Source organism: Stigmatopora argus, chromosome 8 (genome assembly GCF_051989625.1).
Source record: "Stigmatopora argus isolate UIUO_Sarg chromosome 8, RoL_Sarg_1.0, whole genome shotgun sequence".
Lineage (NCBI taxonomy): Eukaryota > Metazoa > Chordata > Actinopteri > Syngnathiformes > Syngnathidae > Stigmatopora > Stigmatopora argus.
This window is the reverse complement of record NC_135394.1, coordinates 17,069,615-17,091,270: the sequence shown is the minus strand read 5'-3', so window position 1 is coordinate 17,091,270 and position 21,656 is coordinate 17,069,615. Positions and strand designations below refer to the sequence as shown.

General features: G+C 39.4%; 3 protein-coding genes across 3 annotated transcripts in view; 2 read left to right on the top strand and 1 right to left on the bottom strand.

The window, feature by feature from the left end:
- Positions 1-1,597, top strand: part of tnni3k (TNNI3 interacting kinase) — a 32,233-nt gene extending 30,636 nt beyond the window's left edge. The window contains exon 27 of the mRNA XM_077607046.1: positions 1,540-1,597. The gene's annotated coding sequence lies outside the window, so the exon portion shown is untranslated. The remainder of the gene's footprint in view (positions 1-1,539) is intronic.
- A 4,769-nt stretch (positions 1,598-6,366) lies between these two features.
- Positions 6,367-12,399, top strand: LOC144079074 (LIM/homeobox protein Lhx8). The gene is made up of 7 exons (XM_077607617.1): positions 6,367-6,420; positions 7,828-7,938; positions 8,261-8,382; positions 9,816-10,036; positions 10,108-10,211; positions 11,495-11,590; positions 12,169-12,399. The coding sequence occupies exons 1-7, from the start codon at positions 6,367-6,369 to the stop codon at positions 12,397-12,399; spliced, it is 939 nt and encodes a 312-aa protein (XP_077463743.1).
- Positions 12,400-13,734: 1,335 nt separating this feature from the next.
- Positions 13,735-21,224, bottom strand: LOC144078726 (cytochrome P450 2J4-like). Its single transcript, XM_077607044.1, has 9 exons — positions 20,847-21,224; positions 19,145-19,310; positions 17,862-18,014; positions 16,634-16,794; positions 16,391-16,564; positions 16,178-16,319; positions 15,920-16,107; positions 14,714-14,855; positions 13,735-14,650 (listed from the first exon to the last, which is right to left on the bottom strand). The coding sequence occupies exons 1-9, from the start codon at positions 21,051-21,053 to the stop codon at positions 14,475-14,477; spliced, it is 1,509 nt and encodes a 502-aa protein (XP_077463170.1). The 5' UTR covers positions 21,054-21,224; the 3' UTR covers positions 13,735-14,474.
- Positions 21,225-21,656: the final 432 nt, after the last annotated feature.

Below are 21,656 nucleotides of genomic sequence, written 5' to 3'. Positions count from 1 at the left end.
TACACCCAGTTCTTCAATACAGTTAGTATGACGGCGACCACACTAATTTGGTGCTGGCCGTCATTTCGGCTGTATTTACAAAAGAAATCCTGCCGCTAAACGTTGGCGTCAACAGAGCATTCGAAGCTAGACTGTGAACTATGTATATATAATATACAACTAACTACGCCAAGCAGCCCGACTCTACTATTTTCCCGTAGATAAAGTACTGCGCAGTGACTGCTGGGATATAGAGTTCTTGCGCGCAACACCCACACGCTGAAAACACGCTTTAAAAAGGCAACGGAAGCAAAACTGAGTTGGGTTGTACTTTATTTAGACATTTTACAACTTACTCACGTCATCATCACCCACAAATCCATCAAAGTCCTCATTTTCTGTGTCCGAATGAAACAATTGCCCAAATGAGTCTTCCAAAACGCTGGGTCCCGCGGTTGTAGTTCTTAAGCCTCCGGGAATGACGGCAAGCTCCGAGTTATTATATATAATATATATATATACATAGTTCACAGTCTAGCTTTGAATGCTCTGTTGACGCCAACATTTAGCAGCAGGATTTCTTTTGTAATTACAGCCGAAATGACGGCCAGCACCAAATTAGTGTGGTCGCCAGTATGATTAGCGTGTGGGTGTTGCGCGCAAGAACTCTATATCCCAGCAGTCACTGCGCACCGGAACCCGGAAATAAGATGCTTCCGGTAGCCAGCGCTATTGCGTTTCAATGTTCATCCATATATAATATATAATATATATGCGTCTAATGAAATGGTGCGTGCTTTGTGTGTCTAAAATACAGAAATAGCACTCGTTACTGACACTGCGGCGTAAAATACGATGCGCCAAATAGTCGTGAAAATACGGTATATATATATATATATATATATATATATATATATATATATATATATATATATATATATTTTAGTATATATATATTTTTAGTTTATTATTTAAAAAAAAAAAATTTTTTAGTATGTCTGCACGTTGGTGAAGTGGTTAGCATGTCGGCCTTGCAATTTTGGGGTGGTGGGTTCAATCCCATATTCCTGTTATACTATATCAATTCAAATTTACATTCATTTGTAATTTTTAGGATGTCATAATACATATGATGATTATTCATAATCCACATAGTTGCTACTAATGTAGCTAATTATTGTTGTCATTTTTCAATGTATTATTCAATGCTACTCTTACTGCTGTGCATTAGTATTATTATTGTAACCTATATAACTATTTATAATTATTATTTGTATAAGTACCAAAGACAAAATAGAAGTAGTCCGCAAATCACATGTTTAAAAAAAGCCTAAATTGAAAAGAACAAACAATTATACATAGACATGCATTTGACATATTGCAGGTCTTCTGCTTCTCTCTTGTGGTTTCATAGTGAATTACAACACAATCATGAACTTGAAATATTTGACTATAAGCTACTACAGTATTAATTCAGTATATTAAATGTATTTGATTCGTGTTATACTATTATAATCACCTTGTTGGCTTTGACTAATGTATTTTTTATTTTTTTGCCAGTATCAGACTGGACCAGAGTGCGCCGGCCGCCATGTTTCTTCTTCAGGACACCAATCAGTAAGTAAAATATGGAATATACTTTGAATTATGACTCGAATTGATTCGTACATGAAGTTGTTTGTTATTCATGAATTTCAGTGTTAAAGCTAATTAAGGGTTGCCAATTTAAATCATAATTGATTTATAATTGAAAATGCAAAAGTGTGGAATTATTACTGCCACCAGTAGATAAATGAGTTTATTATTATATTTCCCGTATAGATTTGTATTTTTCGTCAAGATAACTAAAAACAATTAATGGCAGGATTGTTATTCAACTTTATGGATATGTTTATAAAATGAAGCGGAAGAGAGGATTACATTTTAGCGTGATGAGGTCAAAGGTCATTGAGGTCAGAAGAGTGATTTCATGATAACTTGATTAATTAATATAAAATATAGAAAATATAATTAATATAAAAAAATTAAAATCTATTTTTTAAATCTGCGGCTTTTAGATAGACTCAAAAAACAAACAAAAAACTTTTTTGCAAACCCTGACCCAAAACAAATCGAACACCATCATCAGCCAATCACAAATCATTTCCCTTTTTTTCCTCAATATCGAACTAAACAGCACCATCAAATTCAAACCCTCCAAAAAAATAGCCAACAAAAACAAAAGAAGTGATTATAAATTCCATCTCTAAAATAAAAAACAAACAAAAAATAAAATAAAAAAAGATTCCCGCCTACAGGGGGGAAGGGGGGCGGGGGGGTCTACGGGGGTCCTCTGGTTTTTGGTGATAGAAGTGGGGGTTGAGCTTTTGCAATCAGCGTTAAATAGAAGCATTTTGTGCCTGTGTGATTGTCAAGTGGCCCATTACTTGTTGATAAGAGGGACCCCCCCCCGGACCCCCCCGCCTGATTGGGCCCCGAACCCGCTGCTTCCCACTCGCGCCGCCGCGACGCAATCAGGCCTTTTTTCTTTTCCCGCGCCGTGATTTTTTTAGCAAAGACCCCCCCCTTTCCCCTCTAGACGAAGACCCCCCCCCCCCAACTTGAGATTGAACGAGCCCCCCATTTAGAGCAAGGAGAAAAGGTCGCGGCCGTCCGTCGGTGTCAAACGGAAGCTAACTCGAGTCGACCTGATTTCAATGAAATAAGCAAAGTGTGGAGTGAGTGAGTGAGGGGGGAGGGGGGGGTGTCGGAGCACCTCGAGGCATGACGGTAAAAAAAACGGCAGAGGTCAAATTGCCGCTTGCTCGGCTACTTGAGAATTTAGGAAGTTATTTTGGGGCTTTTGGTGAGAAATTGTTGTTGTTTTTTTGGGGGGGTGCTTGAGTTGAAATGGATTTGTAGTCCAGTCATGGCTGGAGTTGCTAGAGGGAAGTTATTGGTGGCCAATTTATTTGAAATGGGAGGATGGCAGTGAATGAATGGAGGTTGATTCAGAACTACGGGAGAGTAAAATGTACTGGAAAAGAGATTGGATTGGATTGGATAACTTTATTCATCCCGTATTCGGGAAATTTCGTTGTCACTGTAGCAAGAGGGTGAGAATACAGACACAGTAAAAGACATTTTAGACATAAATAGATAGGTAATAAATAAGTTAGTAAATAAAGAAATATATAAATAAGCGTGTTGCTGAATATATATATATTATATTTTTTTCAGCAACACGCTTATATATAAATTTATATACATACATATACATACATATATAAGCACATATATACATATATATATATATATATATATATATATATATATATATATATATATATATAAGCACATATATACATACATACACATAGATGTACATGCATGCATACGGTACGTGTTAACACTCAGCCATTTGTTTTGTTAAATTATGTTAGATATGTTAAAAATGACCGTGAAATCATGGTGGTCGTTGCCAGGAGTAACTGATTGGTGGGGAGAAATGGCCAATTTATTTGAATTGGGAGGATAGCAGTTTTTTTTTAAACGTCAGTAAAAAAAATCTTCTGTAAAATCATGAGATATGTTCAATTTACAGTGACATAATGGCTGTAGTGGCCCAAATGACCTCATTGGATAGGCTCCAGCACCCCCGGCGACCCTTGTGAGGATCAGTGGTTCAGAAAATGACTGTGTTTTTGCCTAGGAATTTTTTAGGCTAAACTTTAGGCGTCCAAAATGATTTGATTTTGATTTTTTTGTGCAACTCAATTCCATCTAGTTGAATTTTTAGCAATTAAATTTTGTAGACAAACTTGAATGCAACTGAAATGTTTTGAAATCAACTTTATGGCAATTGAATTCCATGTCATGGAATTTTGCGAAACGATTTGAAATCAATTTTTTTGGGTCAATTGAATTCCAAGTAATTGAATTTTTGCCAAGCTAATTTTTCATGTGTTAAGCGTTCAAATATCTACCGGCCCTTCACCCGTTCAAGATTGGCCACAACTGATTATGTATTAGGGGGGGGCATTGATTTTTACCCTCAGGGGCTGTTGACATTTAATCCGCCCCTGAATCCGATCAAAAAGTGCCATCTTTCCCCCCAAAAAAACACTTATCTTAATGAAATAATATGTGAAATGCGCCTTTTATTGTCGCCGTGCCAAATTCCTCCGATTCCTCCGTCAAGTCGTCATTTTATTGGTTTTGGTCCGCCCGCCGCCAACCTCACGTGCGGGCGCCGCACGTCTTTCCGTCTCCCCTTTTGATGATGAAACGTCACCTTTTGACCTCTCTATCGGGAGCGCATCGGCGACGTGGCGTTCGGGGGAAGGGGGGGGGGGCGGGATCGGGCCTTATCTGACGGACGCGCATTCATCGCCAAGGTCCGGAACGGGATTCGCTTTGGAAGCAGGCACGCGAGGACCGCCCGCCGCCGTCCCGCGTCCTCCTCAGATGGGCCGATAACGGACGATGGGTCGCCGATCGGACCTCCTGCGATCCAATGAGGAGAAAGAAAACAAGATGTTATCTTTGAAGGACTTGTCATGTTTTACAGTGGCACTTTTTGTACTTGGAAGTTGTTCAAATGTGGCCCGCGGGCCGCGTTTGCGCCTCGAAAACTCAGAGAAAATTCACCAATTGAGGGAAAAGTCAGATTTAGTAAGTGGGATAAAAGACGCGGTTCGGTGGTAAAGTGGTTAGCATGTCGGCGGTAAAGTGGTTAGCATGTTGGCTTGACGCTTCTGGGGTCGAGGGTTCGATGCCAGGTGGGTCCTTACTGTGTGGAGTTTGCTTGTTCTTGCCTGGGTTCTCTCCAGGTACTCCGGTTTCATCCCATTGGTCGTTTGTCTCATTGTGCCCTGCTATTGGCTGGCCACTGAGATAGGCTACAGCACCCCCGGCGACCCTAAGCAGTTCAGAAAATGAATGGATTTTTGCCGAGGAAATTTTGAGGCTAAACTTTAGGCGTCCAAAATGATTTGAATTTTTTTTGTGCAACTCAATTCCATCTGGTTGAATTTTGAATTTTTTTGAAAACAAACTGCAACTTGCAACTGAAATGTTTTTAATCAACTTTATTGCAATTGAATTCCATGTCATGGAATTTTGCCAGTGAAACGATTTGAAATCAAGTTTTTGGGGCAATTAAATTCCATGCAATTGAATTTTTGCCAAGCAAATTTTGAGACATTTTTTTTCGTGACAGAAGTTATTTAAAGTCATTATTTTTGGCAATGGAATTCCATGCCATTGATTTTTTTTTTGCCAAGGACATTTTGAAACTAAATTGTATGTGACGAAAATGAATTGAAATCTACATTTGTTTTAAATTGAACGCCATGTCATTGATCGTTTTTGGCTAAAGACATTTTGACACTATGAAAGAATAATAGAAATAATTTGAAACATACATAGAATTTTTTTCTCAATTTTGTGTCGAAACCAAATTCAAACTCAATGTCCAAAAGGACAGCCAAATTTAACATAAATTATCATCACACAAATTCATTTTTATCCAAGAAAAAAAATCAGAATCCCCCAAATCCATGTACCAAATATTTTTGAGTTTGACCACAAAATATTCATAAAGTACACCCAAATTCCACAAGAAATGAAAATACAGTAATCCCTCGATTATCGCGAATTCACGACTTCACGTTTTTTTCCCGCTATTAATTATTTTTTATTATTATTATTTTGTAGTTCATAAAAATGTGAAAATCCACGCTGAAATTTTAAAGAAATGTTGCTACCAGGACTCAGAACTGAAAACAAAGGTATAACAGGGGTCACCTTACTTTGCAATTTTTCAATTGTCGCGGCCATGTTTGTCTACATGAACCGCGATATCCGAGGGATGACTGCACTTCATTGTACTTTTCTTTCTTTGTCCTGTTGCAAGGAAGGAACCCACGGAGTGGGCGTGGCTGAAATATGAAATATGAATTCCACCATCCACCCCGGCCGGGGAAGGAAGGATCACTCCACAAAAAGAAGAAGAAGAAGAAAAACATGCGCTGGAAAAGCGAGACCAAAATGGAGCGCCATTTTTCGCCCACCAAGGTGAGTCCCGCCAAACGGCTTTCCCGCCAATTAGCCTCGGAGAGCCGGCAATCTGCCGCCTCCCCCCGTGGTTAAAAAGTCGAGCGCTTAATGAGCCCACTTGATGATCGACCCCCGCCTCCCCACCCCCACTTTGACTTTTTTTTTAATCGCCGCCATTAAATAAATCAACGGCCTTTTCGAGACGTCAAAAAAGAAAAAGCGCCGGTTCAAGTGTTTCGACTTTGCCGTCGGCGTCGTCATGGCGAGCGGGCGGGACGACGTATTTATGGCCGACGGGTCAGTGAACGCATCGCGAGGAGCCAAAAAAGGGAGCGCTGTAACGGGGACATGTGCGCGTGCGAGGACAACAAAGATAACGTTTTGGAGACGGGAGATCTGCCGGTAGGAATGGAAAATTAAGCGGAAACTTGAAAAAATATTTCAAAAATTTAATATGGGGGATGTTTTGGGATTTTTTCATTTTTTTTTTAGCATGACTCATCAAAATGAATGCGATTTGACATGTTTTCAACTCTGATTTGACCTTTTAGTTTGTTTTTAAAGGCATATTTATTCCATTTTTTGTTGTTATCAAGTTTATTTTTAAGTACATTTTTTGTTGTTATCAAGTTTATTTTTAAGTACATTTTTTTTGTTGTTATCAAGTTTATTTTTAAGTACATTTTTTTTCATAGTATCGGAGTAATTAAAAGTATCTCGGCATTAAAAAAATAGGAGACAAAAAAATGACCATGCGATAAAAATGCGTTTTTTTATGAGTGTTTTCGGGATTTACCGTTATTTTGTTCAATTTGAGTTATGTTTAAATGTTTTTTTTAAATTATAACAAAATGCAAGTAAATTTGTTTATAGTAATAACCAAAAAGATGCATTTTTTTGTCATTTATCAAACCTTTATTTCCCCTAATTTGACTCTCCAAAATGAACCATAATTCTAGTTGAACATTTTATGTTATGCTATTTTGTTGTTGTTGCTAAATTCCATGTCATCTGCAAGTGTATTAAAATTGGCAAAATGGAAAGAAAAGCCATGAATATTAAAAAGATTGAAAAAATAATGCTCATTAGCTTTCATTAATTTGGGGGAGAAAAATATGCATTTTTTTGTCATTTATCAAACCTTTATTTCGCCTAATTTGACTCTCAAAAATGAACCATATTTCTAGTTGAACATTTTATGTTATGCTATTTTTTTGTTGCTAAATTCCATGTCATCTGCAAGTGTATTAAAATTGGCAAAATGTATTTTTATATAAGAAAACAACTTTGCATCCCCCCAAAATTACTTTATTGAATACCTGAAATTTCAAAATACATTTTCATAGCCTCATATATTTTAAATATGATAATATTTTCAACCCATTTGCTTTTGATTGCAATATTTTTTATATAAACCTAAACTATAATTAGCATGAAGTACTTATAATTTTTTAAAATAATGAAATAAGTACAACACAATGCATTAATATCCATAAACTGGAACTTTTTTTAACTTTAAAGCAAATGATGAAATTAATAACTTCAAAAAGTTGACTGAAAAGTGTACAGCAATAATAATAGCAATTACTTCAGCAATTATTCATTTTCTTGTGGCTTTTTTAAATGAACAAATTAACAATAATGTCATTTTTCCTCTTTCACCCTCATGGTTAAATATTCATAATTCCAGAAAAGAACAATTAGCAAAAGCATTTTTTTTAATATAACTAGAGAGGAAACAAATTGGACGAAATCATTCAAAATGTTGCTTTTTTTGCTTCCATTTTTCTTTTTCTTTTTTGTGTCCAGGTGGAGGTCGGCGCCGATGAAGACGTCGGTCCGAGCCTGCAAACCATGTCGGCCAGCACCAGCGTGTGCGCCAGCTGCAATCAAGAAATCGTCGACAAATATTTATTAAAGGTTCCCTTTTTTTCCATTTTCACATCTTTTTTAGGGATGACGTGCAAAGTGAGGTCTACTTTTTTCTTATCTAACTTTGGATACAGTAATCCCTCCGATAGCGCGGCTTCACTACATCGCAGATTTTTTCTGGGGGAATTTTTTTTGGCTTAATTAAATATATTTTTTTGTAAGTTCATAAAACGCTGAAACAAGTAAACCGTCGTGGCCATGGTCTACATTAACTGCGATAATCGAGGGATTACTGTACTTCTGCTTTGCCTGCATGCAAAGAAATAAACAGTCTTGTGTGTGTGTGTGTGTGTGTGTGTGTGTGCGGCAGGTGAGCGACCTGTCGTGGCACGTGCGCTGCCTGTGCTGCAGCGTTTGTCGGGCGGCGCTGGGAGGCCACGCCACTTGCTACGTTAAGGACAAGGAGGTCTTTTGCAAAATGGATTACTTCAGGTAAAATCCGGAATAATAGTAGTAGTAGTAGTGGATTGCGTTATACATACACTAGCAATAGTAGTATTAGCAGTGGTAGTAGTAGCAGTGGTAGTAGTAATAATAGTAGTGGTAGTAGTAGTGGTAGTGGTAGTAGTGGTAGTGGTACTGGTAGTAGTAGTAGTAGTGGCAGTGATAGTAGTGGTAGTAGTAGTAGTAGTGGCAGTGATAGTAGTGGTAGTAGTAGTAGTAGGGGCAGTAGTAGTAGTAGGGGCAGTAGTAGTAGTAGGGGCAGTAGTAGTGGCAGTGATGGTAATGGTGGTAGTAGTAGTATTAGTAGTAGTAGGGGCAGTAGTAGTAGTAGTAGGGGCAGTAGTAGTAGGGGTAGTAGGGGCAGTAGTAGTAGGGGCAGTAGTAGTAGGGGTAGTAGTAGTAGTAGGGGTAGTAGTGGTAGTAGTAATAACAGTAGTGGTAGTAGTAATAACGGTAGTGGTAGTAGTAGAAGTAGAAGTAGTGGCAGTGATGGTAGTGGTGGTAGTAGTAGTAGGGGCAGTAGTAGTAGGGGCAGTAGTGGTAGTAGTAGTAGTAATAACAGTAGTGGTAGTAGTAGTGGTAGTAGTAGAAGTAGTGGCAGTGATGGTAGTGGTGGTGGTAGTAGTAGGGGTAGTAGTAGGGGCGGCAGTAGTTGTAGTTGCAGTAGTAGTAATAATACTTGTGGTAGTAGAAGTAGCAGTAGTAGTAGTAATAATAGTAGTGGTAGTAGTAGTAGCAGTAGTAGTAGTAATAATAGTAGTGGTAGTAGTAGTGGCAGTGATAGTAGTGGTAGTGGTAGTAGTAGGGGCAGTAGTAGTAGTAATAGTAGTGGTAGTAGTAGTAGTGGTAGTAGCAGTAGTAATAGTAGTAGTGGTAGTAGTAGTACTGGTGGCAGTGATAGTAGTGGTAGTAGTAGTAGCAGTAGTAGTGGTAGTAGTAGTGGTAGTGATAGTAGTAGTAGTGGCAGTGGTGGTAGTAGTAGTAGTGGATTGTGTTATACATACACTAGCAGTAGTAGTAGCAATAGAGGGTTAGACATCGACGAGACAGAGCAGTTGTAGGAGTAGGTTGTGTAAAACACACTACACTAAATGGAGCTGCAGTAGTAGTAATAATTGGAGGAGTTATACATCCACTAGATACCGCTGTAGTAGTAGAAGTAGTTGTAGGGGTGCTGTTCTACACAATGGATGGAGCAGTTGTAGTATTAATAGTAGGTTGTGTAATACATCCACCAGATAGAGCTGTGGTAGTAGTAGTACTAGTAGTAGGGGGTTGTGTTATACATCCACTAGTGGTTAGGGATTGTGTTCTACTTTAAGGAGATGGAGCCAGCCAGGCAGACAGATTACTAGCTGTCCTATTTGATTGTATTTTTTTGTTTGTTCACCGCCTCGCCTCGCCTCGCCCGTGTGGCGCAGAAGGTTCGGCACGTGGTGCGCGTGCTGCGGCCGCCACATCCACGCCAGCGACTGGGTGCGGCGGGCCAAGGGCAACGCCTACCACCTGGCCTGCTTCGCCTGCTTCTCCTGCAAACGCCAGCTGTCCACCGGCGAGGAGTTTGCCCTGGTGGACCAAAAGGTGCTCTGCAGGGTCCACTACGACACCGTGCTGGACAAGCTCAAGAGGGCGGCGGACAAAGGTCCGAGTAGACCGCCGCCCCCTTTGCAAATTTGTCGCCAACGCCCACCTTCTCGCCATTTGGGACGGCAGGCGGCGGCGGCAACGCGGAGGGCGCCGTGGCCGCCGAACAGGAAGTGAACCAGGCCAAACCATCTAAAAGAGCCAGGACCAGTTTCACTGCGGATCAGTTGCAGGTAAGAATGAGCAAAATATTCAATATAACACAACATTTTTATTTATTAATTTCATTTTAAATTTTGTTTTTCTTTCTTAAATCTTATGATTGCATTTTTATGAGAGAAACCGCAGCCCAGGGAACAATTGCAATATTTTGCGACCCCCATTTTGTCGGAATAATGGTTTTGCCCGCAGGGATTTCGCAAAAAAAATGAATTTATTGGCAGATCTGTCTTGGGAAAAATTGTGAAATAGTCATGAATATATTCTTTTTATAGCGCAAATGAAAGAAAAAGCATGAATATAAAAAATATAAAAAAATAATGCTAATTTAAGTTAAATAAATTGGAGGGGAAAAATTACATTTTGAAAATTGTCATAAATCTAATAGAAAAGAGTAAGAATAGCACAAATGAATAAAATCCATGGATATTAAATATATTTAAAATGCTAATTATCTTTAAATAAATAGAGGGGAATTTTTTTATAATTGTAATAAATTGAATAGAAAAAGAGTAAAAATAGCACAAATGAAAGAAAATCCATGAATATTAAAAATATTTTTAAAAAATAATGCTAATTCACTTTCAATAAATGGGGGGAATAATTACATTTTAAACATTGTAATAAATTGAATAGAAAAAATAACAATATTTGGTCTGGGATTTAATATATATATATATATATATATATATATATATATATATATATATATATATATATATATGTGTGTGTGTATGTATATATATATGTATATATACGTATATATGTATATATATATACATATATATATATATATATTAATAGTGTTTTATATATAATTTATATAAAACGTTCGTGACCTTACATCATTTAACTCTTTGACTGCAATAGACGTCCAATTCATTTTAACTGAGACGGGCTGGAAAGTATAAAAAATAAATAAATAAATAAAATAAAATCAATGAAAAAGTTGAATAAAATTTCAAATAATTAACAAACAAATGGTAATAAATTGATTAAAAACATTCTAGTAAGTGTGGCCTTAATCTATTTTGCTGTGGCAATTTTACTTATTGTTTTATAATCTTATAAAACAAAAAAAGTACAACTCTTGGCCGCCTTTGACTGCAATAGATGTCCAATCCATTTGAACTGGGAGGGTTGGAAGCGACCCAACAATGGAAATATAGCTGTTACCGGGCTTTTCAATATTAATTTTTCACTCTTTTATTAGCCACTACAACACATAAATGTGACCACACACACTGGGTGTACATGTAATAGGTCATATTTCATAATTCATATTTCTTCTTTGCAGGTGATGCAGGCGCAGTTTGCACAAGACAACAACCCCGATGCTCAAACGCTGCAAAAACTGGCCGAGCAGACGGGCCTCAGTCGAAGGGTCATTCAGGTCGCTCAAAAATAATGATTACAACTCATCATCATCATCATCGTCATCGTCATAACTGGGAATTCATTTTTTTCTCAAATTTGGGATCATTTTTTACAGTGTTCAGTTTGGGTCATTCGCAGATATAAGAGTCATATGCAACTTTCTGTTGATTTTGGGTCACTTCCTGTTGCTTTTGTGGCATTTCCAGGTCACATCCTGTTGCTGTTGATCGCTTGCATGCCCTGTTTATGTTAAGCATTTTCCCGTTGAATATGTTAAGCATTTCTAGGGCGATTTTGTCCGTTTTAGGTCACTTCCTGTCAGATTTTGGGGGACGACAGCTTACTTCCTTTTGATTTACGTGACTTAAATATAATGAAGGTGCAAAGTTTTGCAAAAAAAATAACAAGAAAAATATAGTGCCGTAATTTCTGGACTGTAAGTTGCCTTTTTTTTGTATCTGACCAACAAAAGTCAGTTTTTTTTTTAGGCTATAATTATCCCCAAAAATTGAAATGTTACATTTAATTAATCATTCTTTAGGACGGGTACCTGTTTAATTAATTAATGTTGAATTTGTTTATATGTGTGTTTAGGTGTGGTTCCAGAACTGCCGCGCCCGCCACAAGAAGCACGTGAGCCCCAACCACACGTCGGGCGCCGGTGGCCTGACCGCCCTGCAGTCGGCCCGCCTGACCCCGCCCACGCCGGCCCCCGAAGAGCTCCAGTACTCCGGCTACGGCGGTCCGGAAGGCTCCATGTTGTCTGCTCTTCATTCCTTCATAGACAGTGAGCACCAAGCTTTTTACGAACTACTTTACGAGTGATTGGTCGCGCGGGTTTTCGAGCCAATCGACGGCGCTAGACATCCTATTCAATTGCACTGGCCGTATTGGCCCGAATGTAAGACGGCGTTTTTTTGCATTGAAGTAAGACTGAAAAAGTGGGGTCGTCTTACATTCGGGGTCGAGATATTATACCAATTCACAACGCTAAGTGGCGCCAGATTTTTATTTTTTTATTTTATTATTAACACGAATGCTGAATTCAATTTGACTTACTGTGTTGGCCCGAATGTAAGACAGTGTTTTTTTTGCATTGAAGTAAGACTGAAAAAGTGGGGGTCGTCTTACATTCGGGGTCTACATAATATACCCATTCACAACGCTAGGAGGCGCCAGATATTTTCATTTACAAATCGGATTGCACTTTAGTTGACATATTTAAATATTCAGCTATTAAGATGTGTTAGACAGTTTTTGCATGATTGGAGTGAGGCAAAACAATACATATCTTGAATATATGGTTATCATTATTTGTTTCCGATGTACTGTTATTATTTCCCGTATAAAAATTGAATTTAGTGTTCAAAAAGTCTTTTTTCAAACTTGAGACTTGAAAAAGTGGGGTCGTCTTATATTCGGGGTTGTCTTATATTTGGGGTCGTCTTATATTCGGGCCAATACACAAAATTCATTCGCCTTGTCCCAATCTAAATGAATTGTATGTCTACCCGCGTCGATTGAAATGAAAGCGTTCAGATTTGTACAAATACAGTTGGAAAAACAAACAGCGTGTAAATAAAATGCACTTTTTTGTTGTACCACTAGAGGAAGCCTGTCAACAACTAGTGGCGATAGGAGAAAAATGTGGGGTTTTTTGTGATTTCGTATCATGACACTTAAGGGGAAATTCTAGAATTATTGGAAATGAGGGAATTTGATTGGCATCTGCTCAAAATTGATTTTTTTTTTTAAATAGTGATGATGGGGGAAAAACAAACGCAACGTCTGGAGGTCTGAAAATGTAATTTATTGTGTGTATGTGGAGTGTCTTTTATGGAAATAAACGTTTAATTTCGCAAACGTAAAAGGAATGATAACTGGGGGGAAATTGTTTGGGCATGTGTATTTTTAACTTGGATTACGATGCAGACTCACTCAAAAATACATTTTAATCTAACCTTACACCACCAGTGTCAAAGTGGCGGCCTGGGGGCCAAATCTGGCCCGCCGCATCATTTTGTGTGGCCCGGGAAAGCCAATCATGAGTGCTGACTTTCTGTTTTAGGATCAAATTCAAATGAAGAGTATACATGTATATTACATTTCCTGATTTTCCCCCTTTTAAATCAATCATTGTCATTTTTTAATCCATTTTTTTCTGTTTTTAGTTCAAAAATCATTTTGTAAAAACTAAAAATATATCAAAAAAGCTAAAATAAACATTGTTTTAGATCTATAAAAAACTGAATATTCCAGGCTTTTAATCCAGTTCTTTTAATCCAGTTATTTTAATCCAGTTCTTTTAATCCATTTATTAAAAAATCTAAATAGTCTATCTAAAATGGTCCGGCCCACATGAAATCAAGTTGACGTTAAAGCGGCCCGCGAACCAACCCGAGTCGGACACCCCTGCCTTACACTAAACTTAATTCTAATTTTGTTTTAAATTTTGATACCTTTCCTGGCTCTATTGGCCCCGCCTCCACCCTGACTTTTAGATGCAACCTATCGAGGGTTGTTTGCTTTTGTATTCCCTTCAAAATATTCCCAAAATGATGCACACAAATGTCCTCACAATAGGATAACGCACAACCACTTGCCAATGAGAAGTAGTATATACTCCTCTCGTATTAGCAAACAAGCTCCGCCATTCGCACTGACTAACGGGAAAAAAATCATGCAAAAAAATGCAACGCTCCGCCCAGTGCTCGTAGAGACATTACGCTTGTATATCAAAATTTGTCTCATATGTCAAGATAAATATTTGCCCGAAAATTTACTCGTATCTCAAATTGCTCGTATGTTGAGGCACTCGTAAGTCGAGGTACCACTGTATTAGAATTCAATCCAAATCCCGGCCCAAAAAAAACAACATGACGACATGGCCTTTGCGCCCCCTAACGTTCCACGGCACGGATCTGGAATGGGTACGGCGAGCGCGTCAGGCCGACGGTTCCCTCGCAGCTCAGCCGAACTCCTTCCACGGCCGAGAAGGTGAACTTCTGCAGCATGGCGACCAGGAACAGGAAGATCTCCATCCTGGCCAGGCTCTCCCCCAAACACGTACGTTTTCCTGCCGCCAAAAAAAATAGGTCAACACTTGGCACTTTTCTCAGATTTTGTGTTGTTATTTCACCCGCAGAAAACGGCAAGAAGGCCTTCCTCTTGACAAAATGGCCGTCGGCGTCCAGGAAGTGCCCAGGGTTGAAGGTATGTGGAGTTTCCCATTCGTTCTCGTCGAAGAGAACTGAGGTCAAGACGGTGAGTACGGTGCTGCCCTGGAAAAACCGAAAATTCGGAGGAGGCGGAGTTACAAATTTAAAACAAAATGGCTGACTTCCAAGTTGAATCTGGGCTAAATTTTGCGTCAATTCGGAAAATGCTGAATGAGTATTTAAACCCAAACTAGCTAGCCTAGCGTTGAGTTTCATCCATTAGTTCATTAGACTTTTTTTTAATACGTTAGATCATGTTAGATACTCCAACAAATCTTCTTTCTTAATAAATAAAAAGACTAATTACTAATTAAGCGCCACAACTAAGTCAGAAATGAAATGAAAAGCTATATTGTAACCTAGCTACTTGTGATTGGTTGTTTGTGGAGAAACTTGCATGCTAGGCTAATTAAATGCTATATTGTAAGCTAGCTACTTGGGATTGGTTGTTTGTCAAAAACAGGCATGCTAGGCTAATTAGATGCTATATTGTATTGATGCTATACTGGTGATTGGTTGTTTGTGAAAAACTTGCATGCTAGGCTAATTAGATGCTATATTGTAACTGAGCTACTAGAGATTGGTTGTTTGTGGAGAAACTTGCATGCTAGGCTAATTAGATGCTATATTGTAAGCTAGCTACTTGTGATTTGTTGTCCGTGGAAAAATTTGCATGCTAGGCTAATTAGATCCTATATTGTAAGCTAGCTACTAGTGATTGGTTGTTTGTGGAAAAACTTGCATGCCAGGCTAATGTGATGGTAAAATGCTATATTGTAACCCAGCTACTAGTGATTGGTTGTTTGTGAAAAACTTGCATGCTAGGCTAATTAGATGCTATATTGTTACCTAGCTACTAGTGATTGGTTGTTTGTGAAAAACTTGCATGCTAGGCTAATTAGATGCTATATTGTTACCTAGCTACTGGTGATTGGTTGTTTGTGGAAAAAACTTGCATGCTAGGCTAATTAGATGCTATATTGTACCCTAGCTATTTTCAACCCATTGACTGTGCTTAGCCGTCCAATCCAATGGAAGTGGGAGGCCTGGCATCGAACGAAAAAATGAACGAATGGTTAAATATTATTAAAATTGCCGTTTGGACATTTGACTGTAGTTTAGTGCACCTTGGGTATGACGTAGTCCCCCAGTTTGGTGTCCTTGGCGGCCATTCGGGTTCCGTTGAGCGGAACGATGTTGGCCATCCGTTGGATCTCGTGGATGACAGCGTTGGTGTACGGCATGCGGGCCCGGTCGGCCATTTCCGGCGAGCGGCTCGACCCGACGACCCGTTCGATTTCGGCTTGGACTTTGTCTAGTAGGAGAAAGGAAAATGTGGTTATGGACGTTCGCTATCGTGTTTTGTTCGTTCCCGTACACCCTACCCTGGATTTGAGGGTTCTGGACTAGGAAGATGAGACCCCACTGGAGGGTTTTCGAGGAAGTCTCCGTCCCGGCGATGAACAGATCCAGACAGCACAAGACCAGGTTTTCTTCAGTGAAACCTTCTTCGCTGTTTTTGCCGTCCTGCCAGAAGAAGCAAAACCAACCAATCCATGGGGAGCTTCTTTTGGAGCTTTCGCGCATCCTCGTCTAACCTGGATCTGCAACAGGAAGCTATCGATGTAATCTCGCGGGTGCTCGGGGTCCAGATCCAGTTTGTGGCTCTGGATCTGGGTGCCGATGAAGACCCGCAAGGCTTCGAAGTTGGCGAAGATAGTGTTGTGGGGGCCCGGAAGATGTTTCATTAGCGTTGGGAAGGCATCGTAGAGCTAAACGCCAGGAAGGTGGAGTTAAAAGATTGGGCTTTTCGGGTTAGCTTCGGCGCTAGCGGTCTTCACCAGGGCCCACACGGAGCCTTCCAGGTGGACCATCTCGCCCATCAAGGTGTGCAGTTGTCGCAGGTGGAGGTCGTCGTAGTCGAATCTTCTCCCGAATACCACCTGGCAGATGATGTTGGCCACCGCGCTGTTCAACACGATTTTTGGATCAAACGCCTCACCTGAAAGGAAAGGGAAAAATGAATGTTTTCAAGGGTGCTGGAGCCTATCCCGGGAAAGGGTTAGCTAGCGCGTGGGCCTCACAGTTCTGGAGTGGTTCGATCCCAGGTGGATGGCATTGGCATGTTCTCTTGGGGTCACGAGGGTTTTCTCCGAGTACTCCGGGTTCTTTCCACATCCCAAAAATGTGCATGCTAGGCTAATTGGAGGCTAACTTGGTTGCTAACTTGGTGGTTTAGTGTGTTAGAGTACATTCAAGTTTGCTCATATTCTTTATCCTTTGCATAGAACGGCTAATATCTTCATTTTTGCTTAAAAATATGCATGATAAGAATCTTTTTTTGTCGGCCTCGCAGTTTTGGGGTTGAGGGTTCGATCCCAGCTGGGAACTGTGTGGAGTTTGCATGGGTTTTCTCTGTTTTCATTCCACATAAATCTAAAAACATGGAAGCTAGGCTAATTCTAATGTTCTCCCGGGGTCACGTGGGTTTTCTCCGGGTACTTTGGGGTCCTTCCACGTCTCAAAAATGTGCATGCTAGGCTAATTGGAGGCTAACTTGTTCCTAGCTATGAGGGATTGGTGGTTTAGTGTGTTGGAGTACATTCAAGTTTGCTCATATTCTTTATCCTTCGCATAGAACGGATAATATCTTCATTTTTGCTTAAAAATATGCATGATAAGAATCTTTTTCCGTCGGCCTTGCAGTTTTGGGGTCGGGGTTTCGATCCCAGGTGGGGAGTATGTGGAGTTTGCATGGCTTTTCTCCGTTTTCGTCCCACATAAACCTAAAAACATGCAAGTTAAGCTAATTCTTTGCTAAATTGTCCCTAGCTATGAGGGATTGGATGGCCGTAGTTAGCTGGGATCGGCTCCAGCACCCCCGCGACCCTTGTGAGGAAGAGCGGTTCAGAAAATGAATGAATGGTTCTTTTTTGGTATCTTCTCTGATTTTATGACTTTTAAACCCATTTTGCATATCTTCCTTCCGTTATTTGTTAGCACTAGCCGATAGCAGCATTTAGCGACGTATAGGGCCTTTGGATATCGGGATCGTCGCAAAATGGTAACCTTTATGTTGACGGATGGCTCGGCGTAGGTGTCGGCTCTCCCGGCAGATGCTGGCCTCCACGTTTCCGTCGGCCAGGGCCAAAGTGCGAAGTGTTGCCATGGCGAAATGGCGCTGCCTTCTCCACGTTTTGCCGTTGCTGCACAATAGCCCCCCTAGAGGTGGAAATGCAGAATAGCGCTCATTCGTCACGGGGATCATTTGCAATGCAAAGCTCGCCACATACTGTATAATATTTCCATTTTTTTAGGGCGCAGCTCAATCACTTTAGCAGATTTTCACCGTTCGCACTTGCCAAAAATTTACACGATACGGGGTTAATTTAATAATAATTGACAAAAAAAGCCCCCATGGCAAAAGCAGTGATATTTTCTCATTTAAAAATGCATCTTGCCCTATATTACCAATGAAAAGGAAGTGACCCAAAAATGTCCTTAAAATCAACGATCAAGAAAACCACCCCTGTTGTTAACAGGACGTTAACCGTATTTAAAGAAAACCTCAAATCTACAGGAAGTGACCCAGAAATGTACTGAAACCAATGGAAAAAACTACAAACATAAAATAAAATAATAAATATTAATATGATTAATAATTGAATAACCCTGACGTTGAAAACCCTGGAAAATGTTTTTAAAAAAAAATCTAAAAATACTCAAGTCCTCTTATTTGCGCAAAGTTCGAATTATTTAATAAGGGACATCACATATTAATGAACATATTCATATTCATGTTAATGAACATAATATACCGTATTTACTTGCATATAAGCTGCTTTTGTCGTACAAAAAAAGAATGAATCGAGGTTATGGCTTATATGCGCATAAAAACACGCCATGCACGAAACTGCAAGTTGACGCCACCATGGCACGATGACGTCACGACAAATTGGCGCCGTGGCGTCATGACGCCACGGCGCCAATTTGTCGTGACGTCATCGTGCCATGGCGGCGTCAACTTGCAGTTTCGTGCGTGGCGTGTTTTTATGCGCATATAAGCCATACCCTCGATTCAGTCATTTTTTTGTAGACAAAAGCGACTAAATTGGCGCTGTGACGTCATGACGCCACGACAAAATGGCGCCGTGACGTCATGACGCCACGACAAAATGGCGCCGTGACGTCATGACGCCACGACAAAATGGCGCCGTGACGTCATGACGCCACGACAAAATGGCGCCGTGACGTCATGACGCAAGCGAGAAATTGTAAAATTCAAACATTTTCAGGCCATTTTAAGGGTGCGGCTTGTATGCGAGTATGTAAATATGTAAATATGTAAATACCTGTGTGTTGATTGTAAAGTCTGGCGTACAAGGCTTGGTACGGCCTGTCCGCAAAATTGTCGGCCTGAATGACGAGAACTTCCTTCACCATCTTCCACCCGCACACGAACACCGTCTTGTGTCGTCCCATCCGGAGGCAGTAGACCTTCCCGTAGGTGTCGGCTAACTGCGGGCGTACGCGGGTGTCACAATGGCCGTCTGTTTGTCAGCTGAACCGCGTTACGTTCTTTGTACAATCTTCCCTTGTGTTGCTTCTCGCGCCAGGTCAGCAACCCGTGTTTTGTTCACGTGCTTATTCTCATGTCCGGGTAAACAACGACGTGGGAAAGAACGCCGTTTTACGGCAGTGTTGTGGGAAAATGACGAAAAATGGAGCTGGGAGATTGAAATTGTAGGACGGGAATGAGAAAGGTGGGGATATTATGAGGGTGGAGTTATGACTTGTGGTAGTATTAGATTTAAGGGGCGATATGTCCAGTTTAAAGTCGCAGGAGAGTAAAATCGTAGTTATTATGTAAGTATAAGTAGTAATTATGAGAAATTGAAGTATGAGAATGAGAAAAAAAGTTGTAATGTTCTGAGGTAGAAGTTTTAAAATTATGAGATTAAAATTGCAGTACAATTATGAGAAAGTCAGATGAGAAAAAAAGTGTTATGAGATAAATTGTAAAATTACGAGATGAAAATGGTAGTAAAATTATGAGAAACTGTATAATGAGAAAAAAGTCATAATGTTATGAGAATTCGTAAAATTAGGAGATTAAAATGTAGAATTATGAGAAATTGTAAAATGAGAAAAAAGATGTAGTGTTGTGAGATTAGTAAAATTATGAGATTAAAATGGTAGTAAAATAATGAGAAACTAAAATGAAAAAAAAGTCGTAACGTTGAGAAGTTGTAAAATTATGATCTTAAAATGGAAGTACAATTATGATAAAATGTCAGATGAGAAAAAGTGTTATGAGATAAATTTTAAAATTACGAGATGAAAATGGTAGTAAAATTATGAGAAACTGTATAATGAGAAAAAAAGTCATAACGTTATGAGAAGTCGTAAAATTACGATATTAAAATGGTAGTACAATTGTGAGAAATTGTAAAATGAGAAAAAAGACAGATTTATGAGATAAATCGTAAAATTACGAGATTAAAATGGTGGTACAATTATGAGGAACTAAAATGAGAAAAAAGTCTTAAGGTTATGAGAAGTTGTAAAATTACGAGATTAAAATGGTAGTACATTTATGTGGAAAAAGTTGTAATGTTATGAGATAAAAGTCGTAAAATTACAAGATTAAAATCGTCATGAGAATCAGAAAAAAGTCATAATGTTATGAGGTAGAAATCATAAAATCACGAGATTAGAATCGTAGTCCAATGATGAGAAATTATAGTATGAGAATGAGAAAAAAATGCTAATATTGAAAAAATAAAGTCATTATTAAATTCAAGTGGTAATATTATGGGTTTAATATCTTACAGAAGAAGAAAATCTCATAACATTATGAGAGAGAAGTTGTAAAATCACAAGATTGAAATTCTAGTACAAATTTTAGTATGAAAATGAGCACAAAAAAGTCATTTACTTTTCAAATTTAAAAAAATATTTCATCCCCTTGATATCAAACCCACCCCACGTAATATTGACCCCTAGACCACCCAAAAAAATTCCAAATTTAAGGGTTTAAATGTGACTTCCCACCTGAGTCAGGTAAACGTGAGGCTGCTTGACGGCGACGTGAAAGACGTTCCCCACGAGAGGTAAGGCCAAGGGTCCCGGCGGAAAGTGGTCCCCTTCCTTTTTTCCCGCGTAATAAACAAAAAGCAAAAGCGCCACGGCAAAAAGCAGAACCCCCCACATGTTGAGGGCCGCGCCGTACTTCCACCCGCATCCCGACCGCCGTCGCATTTATACGCGCCTCGCGTCACGCCAATTATCGCGCATACGTCGCTTTATTAAATTAAGGCACAATGGAACAAAAGTGCAACTGTGTGTGGCTTTTCCCCTCCATTTTGGCTCAAAAGAATTCATTTACTAGGGGAAGGTAACACGAAAATGCTCCAAATTTATGTTATGAATGCATACCTGTCAACCTCTGCCGATAACTGCCCTTATAAATGATTATGATTCCCCTTACAAACCCCCCAAAAAACCTTACAAACACCGTACGGTGTTTGTAAGGTTTTTTGGGGGGTTTGTAAGGGGAATCATAATCATTTATAAGGGCAGTTATCGGCAGAGGTTGACAGGTATGTGAATGCCCAAAAATGAGTAAGAAATCCAATAAAATGTGACCTGGAAAATGACCCAAAATATCTGAAAATGTTTTCAAATCAACAGGAAGTGACCTGAAATGACCCCAAAAATGAATGGAAGTGGGAGGGACCAGATATTAACAGGAAGTGACCCAGAAATGGACATAAATGAATAGGAAGTGGCCTGGAAATGTTCATAAATGGCTGAAAATCAAATGGGAAGTGACATCATAGCAACAGGAAGTGACCCAAAATC